An 11,080-nucleotide genomic window follows, 5' to 3' on the forward strand; every position below is an offset into this window, starting at 1 on the left:
AAAGTTGGTCAAGCAGATCTTGTCAGTAGAAAAAGGCGATAAATTTGAAAAATGTATGTATTTTAAGTGTCTAATTTCAAGTGATATTTTAGCATTTTTTTAGCATAGGTGTTTCAAAAATCTTTGGCATAATTTTGGCATAATTAGACATTAGTCTAGCATTTTTTCAAAATCCGAGTTGGCAACACTGCCAGTGAACCTGTCATTCATTATTGTCTATACACTATATTTTTATAATTGATTTTAATTTATTTTTTTCCTTTTATTAACAAATAAGATAACATTTTTAGACTAATTAGATATTATCTTAAAACAATGTGGCATAACATACAAGAGGACCCGCCATATCTGCTATTATCCAGAGAAGTAAAAAGCTATGAAGTTTACGTTACAGATTACATTTCCATATGGTTTGTTTACTTCAAGAAAAATGACTTTTTGGAGTGTTTAAAGGTAAACTAATACCAGTTTCAGATATGTATTTGCAACCAAATAAATCACTTACTTAGGCATATGGATCCCGGGTAGAATGTAGCTAAAATACAGAATATAAGTATGTACTTTGTAACATTTTTAGCAGACTTTATGGTTTGTTTTGTTTTTGTATGACTATGGTCTCCGGTTCTGAATAAGCATTTGCTGTGTTTCATACGGATTTATTTTTGAACAAAAATTGAGCTCAAGGTCAATGTGGAAGAGTGCCATATATTTTTTTTTGTTGGGAAGACCGTCATAGGACAAGAACTCTTGTATTTGTATATGTTCGCTCAGACACAGTCAGAAAGGCAGATCTACGCTCCTTCTGCTCTACCAACTTTATGCAAGCGGAGAATTTTTTTTATGATATAGTAGGCAAATAAGCAGACGGATCACCTAGTATGTGATGCAAGAATTAGAAGTGATTGGGAACTTGTGAAAGGGGCTTGTCACAAGTGTTTTACCACGGGCCCGTTTCTCAAAAGGCTGTAACTTGTAATACAAGCGGATGTCACTTTTTAACAGCATTATTACAGCTTAGTTTAGCAGCACTAGCTGTGTTACAAGTTACAAGCTTTGGAGAAACGGGCCCCTGATAGATGTTTTTATATTATTTTATGATGATTTCAAAAAGTGTAAAGTAATTAAATCAAAGTTGTTACTATTTGCAGGACAGCAACTTTGGTCTCGAAGTGGAACCAGAGGAGTTAATTCAGAAAGGTGCTAAGCTTTTAAAACAACCAACTAACCTCAGGAAGTTGGAAGTGAAAAAAAGTGTTTCTACTTTAGACATTTCAATTACCAAGTTATTTGAATACCCTTTGCAGTTGAAACTGAAACTTTCAGAAGGATCAAAAGAAATGGTAAGTGAATAAATTTAAAAGCGGACTAGTTGTGGCAAAGCATTGGCAGACAAAAATTTAGTTTTACAAAGTTTGATCCCTCTATACAAAAAAAAAGAAACTTAAAACTTATATAGTATTAGATTAGGTACAGCTGTTTTAAATCTGTGAGGCTTGCTCCCTGAGGCTATTTGGAACTAAGAAAATCATTAGAATCCCTACTATTATAAATATTAACCCGTGGAGCGCCCTAAACAGACACGTGTGCTGGTAACTAGTATAGGAGTTCCATACTACGGTAATTCTGGGGCGCTCCAGGGGTTAATATTATATTATAAATACGACTGTAACTCTCTCTGTCATTACCGCTTCACTATGTTTACCGCTTACAACAACATAGTGTCATTCGATTATTTACCTAATGTAAAACATCATTTTTCCTACATTCCATTGATTGCATGCGTGCAAAGTATTGCATAAAACAACCGAACACTTTAAACTTTTTTTAAATTTTCAGTTTTTTCAAAATGTGTCTTATATGCTACTGAAAACTGTAGCAGATTTAAAAACTAGTCAGCAAGAGCTTAGAGATCTATTAAAAAAGAAAGATGATGAGATAGAAGAATACAAAAGTGAAGGAAAGGAGATAGCATTAAGTAAGTACCAATAAGAAACAGAGGTAATCGGGGAAAAGTTGCCAATGTATTATCTATTCAAGTTTTACTGACTTGTGGACTTCTATCTCAAGAGAAATAAATTCTTCTTAATAATAAAATCATGTATGTACTTATAAAAAATGTATAATTACAGTAGAATCCGCTTATAATGACATTGAAGGGAAGTGACCATCACGTCATACGAACAACTTATTATTTTTGTTATGTTTTCCAAATTAATCTCAAATTCCTTTGTGAGAAATGAGTTTTATTAAACTTATAACAAATATCAACTTGCCACTGATGATCAAAACTAAAATACCTTACACGCCACGAACGCACCAAACGTCCTCGCAGGGAAAGACGTGGTGACGGCCACGAAAACCAGCGACAGTGTCAGTATAACCGGACATAATTTCATGGAAATGGGATTTTTCGGTCATAGTAAGCGATTTGTCACTATAAGCGAAGTCATCTTATCCGAATTTGTCACTAACAATTTTATATGAAAACCAAACTTCGCACAGTAATTACGTCATAGTAAGCGGTTGGTCAGTATAAGCGGAGTCATAATAAACGGATTCTACTGTATTGGTGCAATAAAGAATATTTACTTACAATTAAGTAAGTAAATATTCTAAATTAACATGGTCCATATTTCATTGATTTTCAAGGTATATTACAAGTCGGTTCTGACAGAAATATATTAAATTCTTTGTTAATTTGGCTTAACATTTGATACCTATAACAAAAGCATATAACCATAGTTGTTGAGGTTGAGTTATTATTATTACAAAGTTTCCCCATTTCACACTAACAGAGACTTTGTCAATTATTAAAATAATGTTCCAATTGAAGGGATGTTTACAAAAACAACATAACTGCTTAGAGCGGTTGACACTTTTTTAAGAACATTGTTAATCGTTTCAGGTGTCAAACATCAAACATCAAACATCAACATTTATTAAGCAAATAGGCCACAAGGGCACTTTTACACGTCATCATTGAATTTACATAATTACAAGCAAAAATAATAACATCAACAATTTTATAAAATAAAACTAACAATTCAATCTAACGTATTACAATTACTAAGAGATGTATATGGTCTCTTAATGTCTAATTACATAAAAAATACAGATACAAAACACAAAAAAAAATCTATAATATTTAGAGGTGTAAATGTCTCTAGGTGTCAGAACTATAAGATTATATAGTTTATCAAGTTATCCTTAAGAGATGTATAGGGTCTCCAAGAGTCAATATCCTGTATAATTAATCCATTCATTAAGAGAAAAGAAACATACGAGAGCAGAATGAGGCGTCTCACTGTAATTAATTAATAAAAATAAAGTTACTAAGTATAATAGCTTGTGTTAGCTTAAACAGACCAGTCTCCACAAACAGCACCCGTTCACGAGTATGACGCGTATCTCAGCCATCAACCAGTCAACCAGTGTAGTCAGTTATGTTGTATTGGTAAACGTCCCTTCAATTGAATTCATTTATGTTATAAGAAAACTATTACTAACATTGTCTTTCAATGTTACAGGATATTTATAAACCAAACAATTCAATGATGAAGAACATATGAGACAGCATCAAGTAGATAAGGAATGTGCTGACCTGTTAAACATTCCGAATACATTATTAGACAAAATTGCTGCTGCCACTCATAGAAATGAAGCTATGTAAGTAAATTGTATTTAATATTTCATATGGGGAATTATCTATGAAAAGGGACCTTATTGTCGATGGCGCTTACGCCGCACAGCGTCGCGCGGCATTGAATTTATATCAGAGCATCGTTAAAATGGCGTAAGCGCCATCACCAATAAGGTCCCTTTTAATAGATAACGTCACATATAGGGTAATATAAGTAAAGAAAGAGTGGTAACTCCATAGTTCCATACATCAGCTTTCTTACCAAAACGTGAGTTATTTCGTAGTCGACATTTGACGTCAAGTAGTGGTATTTACATTACTGCTATTCGACAATAGATGTCGCGACGAACGTAAACTCGAATGCTCAACTATTTTCAACTAATACTATAACCCTTTCCTCTTCACAGATAAACGAAAGATATGTCGTATACCCTATAAATTCCAGCATATGCTACTTACTGTTAACATAATTATTTATTTTTTATTTCGATGAACAACCAATTACCTTGTGCTGCTGTAAGCTTCTTTCTATCTAGATTAATAATTAATAATGTGTCACGTTACATAAAAATATTATCCGTAATGTAAGTAGCTTGTCGTAGGACATTTGGTTGTTGTTTTTATTAAGCTACAACGACGTTGTTATTTCAAATGAAATATATAAGATCTGTGTCTAAAAAACGGGACGAACGTTATTATTGCAGTTAGTTTTATGAGTACTGTTAACGGCGTCATTGGAACTAAACATGAACCTGTTTGGTTTCAGGTCTAGACTCTGCACAGACGCAGTACTGTGTCTGAAGCAAACTGTCCGCCATTACACCGATAGACGGACAGCAATCTATGCTTGTTTCCTTGACTTTAAGAAAACCTCCAACCAAATACCCTACGACAAACTTTGGCAAAAAATGAGATCTGAACCCGTCGTTCCGGATGAGATTGTTGTGATGTTGGAATATTTTTATAAAAACCAATTAAACACGAGACCACGACCTCGGCTCTTTAATCCGTACCTTTACTGTCTCTTCGATCAGCTCAGCAACGCCAGAGTCGGCTGCTGCATACAAGGAAAAATCATAAACCATATCAGCTTCAAAGATAATTTGGTTTTGCTGGGTCCTTGGCCTAGTGCAATAATAAAACTCCTACAGAAATGTGAGGATTATGCTAAGGAAAATGGATTTAGGTTTAATGTAAATAAGAGTAAATTGTTAGTGTTCCAAAGCCCACGTGGCCGCAAGATAACGATGGTTCCACACGTGTATCTACATGGTACGATATTAGGAAAAGTGTCGCGTTACAAATACCTTGATCACTCGCTGTCTGAGTATCTTTCTGATAGTGATGATTTTTCAGATATGGACAGTGATGAGTTTTCTAATAGCGAGAATTTTTCGGACAGTGAGGACTGATAATATTGAGCGTGAACATAGAATGTTTTTTTTTTATGTCTGTCTGCATTATTGTATTAAAACAGCTAGTGTGTGTATAAACTTTGACTTCTAGGTTAGTAAGTTTTCACTTTTGTAAATATTTATACGTGTAAGTTTTCAGCTGGGCATCCTGTTCGTATGGGATTTTTATTTTGCTTTAATAAAAACACTTAAACCTTTTTAATTATGTCGATATGTTAACGATTATGATCTTGTAGTCAAGTAACTAACATAGTTAAGTGGGTACATAAAGGCTAATGCCTTCTTGTATGGAATGAGAACTATATTATAAAGTTTTTCTCTAATGCCAATAAGTTACAGTTTTGTATTATACATTTTCAGAGAGCGGGAAAACTTGAAAAATCTCAACATTAAGCAGGAGCCAACTACGCCGTCCGGGAGCCAAAGCGCATCCTGTATTTCCAGCGACGTAAAGGTAGAACCTCAGAACAAGTCATTTAGTCCGAGAAAGAAACGGAGGCAATTACTAAATTATTAATTTTTGTAGAAGTAGCTTAGTCAGGTATCGTCATCTAATTATAATCTTGTTTCTTGTCGTGTACAAGGTATAACAAAAATTGTGGGGATCTGTTTAAGAGCATATTCGATACCTATCGTGTTCTGATTAGCGTGTGCCTTATTATACTGGTAACTGCTGGTATAATATTGGTAACTGATTTGTCAATCGTCAGCGTTACACCATCAGAGTTACCGCGTAACCGTACAACGCCACCTACATTAGGTGTCTGTCAAATTCGAAGCATAAATTTGTCTTAGGTATACTTAACACATCTTATACCAACAATCAACGAAACTTTGCTTAGGTTTTGCTTCTCATATACATATAGGTACGTATATGTAGTTATCTCTAGGCTACAAGTGTACAAGAGTATGATTAAAATTAAGTGCATCAACAATTTATTTATTGTATTTATTGTGGACCTGTTGTAATATGCAGTTGTCACATTCTTGTACAGGAGTAGGTAAATAAAAGGCAAATTGCTGTTTATAATAAAACTTTACTAGGTATATAGAACTGTATAAACTAATGATTTAGTTGTGCTAGTGTAAAATTGTTACTATGAATGAAATTCATTGGAGATAGGCTTTAACTCTTTGACTAAGTACTACCTGTTAGTAAAATTTACCTAATAAAATATCGATAAGCAAGAAAACTACGTAAGGCGGCCCATTGGATGCGGATCCGTTTGCGGCTCCGGTGTGCCTCCATCGTTAAATCCTCCTAAGGCTCACCATAGCATAAAGAAATTCTTAGAGTGCTCACTCCATACATCAATTTTGATACCAAAACGACTATCATTTTCGCAGTCGACATCTAGCATCGAGTAGCGGAATTATCAGTAGGTACCGTTTAAGTTACTCTATGGTTTACAATATGTGCTAGTGCTGCACTCTGGCGGCAGAACATTGCAGTAATACCCCCTATAACAATGATTCGTAACATTATCGCGAATAAATAGGCCTAATAAATAACAACTAATTTCAAGGTGTTTCTGACTGTCCAGCAGCCGTGGGACCTGCCCTTTTTGGTTAGGCACCTAAATTAATTTGATTGGTGCTTTTTTGGTTACCAATCACTGTGTGTTTCGCCGTACTTATGTGTTTAATTATAACTATAGCGTTACGCATATTCTTAATAACATCAAAGTTTATATATCTCCAATGTAATTACATTAATTGCAACTTGTGATCGTTGATGAATATGAAATTTTATAATAAATACATTATTTATAGAACAATTTTATTATTAAATTCGTACTTAGGTATGTGCATGTAATTATGATTGAGCGGGTTACGTAGGTTCTTTCTATAGATATTCATTTAACATTACGGCTACAGTGGAAATTTACATAACCTTTTACACTCATGTAGGCTTGTACCTATGTATTTTCAGGGAGGCTTTCTTGACCCCCTTGACCAATTGTCCAAACCCTAATGCTCTTTCAGTAGGTACCCGCTCTCTGTAAAATCTAGATAAATTATGTTCTGAGCAAGTCAAGTAGTAAGTTATTTTCTATTTAATACATGGCAACACTAGCTTTAATATGTACGTACTATTGGCAACATGAAAAAGTTAAAATTTTATGGTTAAAAAAAACTACAACAGTGTGGATTACAAACATATTAATGACTCTATGTAATGTACCTATTTATCTTCCGCTCCAAGCATTATACGACGTACCTACACATATATATATATATATATATATATATATATATATATATATATATTGGGGACATCTTACACAGATCAACCTAGCCCCAAACTAAGCATAGCTTGTACTATGGGTACTAGGCGACGATATAAACATACTTATATAGATAAATACATACTTATATACATAGAAAACACCCATGACTCAGGAACAAATATCTGTATTCATCAGACAAATATTCATCAGGCCAGACCGGTCGTCACATATGCGGTACCTAAACAGTAAACACTCATTTAAACTTAAATGAATTTTATATTATTATTTACTTACACAGGACATAATCGCGTATAAAAAAATACTACGCGATTGAGTTAGCAAAGCCATTAGCTTAGCATCAATGGCACCCCTGCACCCATTTGTATGCAGGAGTGCTAAGCTAATAGTTTTGCTTACTGTATATTCGAATACGTACGTACGTAAGATTATGAACATCAAGTGGTCTGACCGAGTGCGAAATACCGAAGTTCTGCGACGCGCCAAGGTCGGTGGACTAGAGGCTTACCTAATGCGTCGACAGCTTCGGTGGTGCGGTCACGTATCGCGTATGGCGGAGGAGAGAGTGGCGAAGCGCATCTTTTTTTCTGAACTAGAGGAGGGTAAGCGGAAACTTGGCGGGCAACTCCTCCGATACAAAGATGTTCAGAAACGGCACATGAAAAGATGCAACATCGAGCCCTCTCAGTGGGAAGGTTTGGCAGCACAGCGTCCTGAGTGGCGCAGGCTGGTGCATGACAAAGTGCGCGATTTCGAGGAGCAACGTAAAGTTGACCTCGACGTTAAACGCGATGAGCTGAAAGCACGCCAGCCTGCTTCCATTCACTACCACTATGTGGCTGGTGTTCTCACGTGCCCTCAATGTGCGCGGGGGTTCACCTCAAAGATCGGCTACGTCAGCCATATTCGGGCGCACGAGCGCCGAGCTAACTAGGAGTCGAAGTGGTCGCCTTGGTCGAAACCGGCCGGAAGGATCATCATCATCATCATCATCATCATCATTCGAATAGGTACCAACTATGTTTATAATCCACACTTCACATGATATAAATGACATTATTTTGAAATGTTTTATCGCCAATAGAAGTAATAATATATGTAAGTAAAAATAATGTATTTTAATGAGATTCATTTTGAAGTTCATGAAAGTCAACGATACAAAATATACATTTGAAGCGACAACATAACTACGAATATGAAACACCAATAGCCATCTTACATTTTTATTTCTTGGTTGACAATTGCTCCCTACTTAAAGCCTGACCAGTAATATGTGATAATTGTCAAGAGGGCGCTGTTATTCTCATGTATGGGGTGACAGTTCAGAATAGTATGAAATAATTAGTTTCAATGAAATTCCGCAACATGGCGCATGATCATATGTTCCTGGTCAGGCTTTACATATTTTTGTTTCTCTTATATTTAAACAACAGTCGCCGTTAGTCTTAAGTACCAAATAAATTAGAGGAATCAGCAAATCCCCATGAATCGAGATAACTTCTAAGCATCACGCGTAGTACAGTCAGCCTAACATCAAAAGTGGCGTAAAGAACAACGCATCTATAGTATCTTCCGCCACTCTATAATACATATCGCGTTCAAAAGTAACTGCCACAGTAATATTGTTACTTGTATTTACATAAGTATAGAGACAATTATTTCTTTTGTAAGGCTATTAGACAATTGATGGTGGCTGTACAAACAGCAACACTCTTAACTGTCCATAAGTGGACCTTATTACAAAATGCGTAAGGTCCATCGATGGACAGTTAAGAGTGTACGATGGTATCTATTTATTTCAAAAATCTATAGTTACTCGACTTATCGGGTTTGACCGCTCAGCCCTTGTAACAAATTCTTGAAGTACCTATAGGTATTACATAAATAGTATAGTATATAGCTGTGTGTGATTCTCTAAGGCATGTCATTTCACCGCTGATGAATGTAGATCGTTTAGTATTGTAAATAAAGTCCTTAAAAACAATAGATAAGAATAAAATGTAAGTATTCTTAATGTAGGTTCAACTCATATTAATATTAGCAACTAAGTACAGTAAGTATGTACTGGTTGTTTCGGAACCTAAACTGTGTAAGTAAGTATCTACGACATCTACGTACCTATACCCTTAAACGAGCCATCTTGCTGACCAAATAACATGCTAATTAAAAAACTCTACCTGTTATCATGACATAAATTTGCCTTAGAGAATTATACCTACAGCAATGTAAACCATTAAACCACGTGCAAAACGTTGTAATGTATAGACATTACGGTTTTACGGTAGTATATTTATTATTTATTGAATAATACTGACGTCCTACACTAGACGGTGCATATTACGCACGAGGGTGTCACACGATGCAACTCACGCAAGACAGCACAGCTAGTAGAAGATAAAGCGCTAAGCGAACACTGAACTCTTTACCTATTGTCATTAAAATATGAACTGCGAGCCTTGCCATAGTTTACTGTGAAAATAAACTATGATTCTGTACCCGTAGTGTAAATGTCATTCGATAACGTGACGTGACGTACGCTTTGAGTTTCCGAAACGTCCCGCTTGGCGCGCTGTTAAAATCCCATACAAAATGAGGTAAAGCAAACGCATACGTCCGTCACGCTATCGAATTAAATTTACACTAGGGGTTCTGAATTTGAACTTAGTTTGACGTCCAGTGTTGGACGATAGGGGTTCCCCACAATGATCGCAACAATACTCTATTTCTGCCGGCCTCAACCCAGCGTATTTCCGCACCATCAGATAACTTTAGATATCCCATCCCATCCATTATTTTACGAGCAATGTGAGTCGGGTAAGTAATTCTACCTCAAGTATTGTATAAAGCAACCCTGGTTTTGCTGTGGATCACCAACTGTGGTAACTATTATACGCAGAAACTCTGACCATCTGCACTGCCCGCCCTTGCCTTATTATTTTTTAGTTCACTAGGAGATTAATTCGGGAACTTCAAGTTCAAAACTTTTTTAGGTAGCTATAAATATTTCTTTAATTTCGTTTATGTAGTATAATTTATTTCGCAATAGACTTTGTCAAGTCGCACAATAATATTAGCATCTTAAATACAGACTGTATTATCACCACTGGTTTTGCCCAGTGGAGTTTAAAATGTCTGTATTTAAGTTAAAGCATCTCGTACATCTACCTAGGACAAGTAGTCCAATTAGGTAGGTCCAACTTCGAGAAAGAGGTCAACCGCCGAATCCAACTCGGTTGGGCAGCGTTCGGGAAACTACGTAATGTCTTTTCGTCCGACATACCTCAGTGCCTCAAGACGAAAGTCTTTAATCAATGTGTATTACCAGTGATGACTTACGGCTCCGAAACGTGGTCTTTCACTATCGGCCTCATCTCAAAACTTAAAATCGCTCAACGAGCTATGGAGAGGGCTATGCTCGGAGTTTCTCTACGTGATCGAATCAGAAATGAGGAGATCCGTAGACGAACTAAAGTCACCGACATAGCCCACCGGATTAGCAAGCTGAAGTGGCAATGGGCAGGCCACATTGCACGCAGAGAAGATGGCCGATGGGGTCGAAAAGTGCTCGAGTGGAGACCACGGACTAGCAAGCGCAGCGTAGGACGTCCACCCACAAGATGGACAGACGATCTTGTTAAGGTCGCAGGAAGACGCTGGATGCGGGGTCGCTTCCAACCGGCACGTATGGAGGTCCAAGGGGGAGGCCTATGTTCAGCAGTGGACGTCTTATGGCTGAGATGATGATGATGATACATAACTCGAACGGGATTGCAACA

The 11,080-nt window shown here is 36.4% G+C and overlaps 1 protein-coding gene across 2 annotated transcripts; it reads left to right on the forward strand.

Annotated features, from left to right (window-relative positions):
* Window positions 1–230: 230 nt before the first annotated feature.
* LOC134792141 (uncharacterized) lies at window positions 231–6,959 on the forward strand. 2 transcript variants are annotated; one of them, XM_063763358.1, is made up of 6 exons: window positions 231–453; window positions 1,149–1,340; window positions 1,837–1,975; window positions 3,528–3,666; window positions 4,407–5,146; window positions 5,416–6,959. In XM_063763358.1, exons 1-4 carry the CDS (start codon window positions 316–318, stop codon window positions 3,536–3,538), a joined length of 480 nt encoding a protein of 159 aa, XP_063619428.1. In that variant the 5' UTR covers window positions 231–315; the 3' UTR covers window positions 3,539–3,666; window positions 4,407–5,146; window positions 5,416–6,959. The 2 variants fall into 2 exon arrangements, with proteins under 2 accessions (XP_063619428.1, XP_063619429.1); XM_063763359.1 differs by lacking the exon at window positions 4,407–5,146.
* Window positions 6,960–11,080: the final 4,121 nt, after the last annotated feature.

This window comes from Cydia splendana, chromosome 7 (assembly GCF_910591565.1).
Source record: "Cydia splendana chromosome 7, ilCydSple1.2, whole genome shotgun sequence".
In the NCBI taxonomy this organism is placed as follows: Eukaryota; Metazoa; Arthropoda; class Insecta; order Lepidoptera; family Tortricidae; genus Cydia; species Cydia splendana.

Bases quoted from the DNA above. Each gene is read 5' to 3' on its own strand.
- LOC134792141 (XM_063763358.1), top strand. From the start codon at position 316: ATGTGGCATAACATACAAGAGGACCCGCCATATCTGCTATTATCCAGA. The intron at 454-1,148 runs GTAAACTAATAC...TACTATTTGCAG, and splicing joins ACTTTTTGGAGTGTTTAAAG to GACAGCAACTTTGGTCTCGA. The intron at 1,341-1,836 runs GTAAGTGAATAA...TTAAATTTTCAG, and splicing joins CAGAAGGATCAAAAGAAATG to TTTTTTCAAAATGTGTCTTA.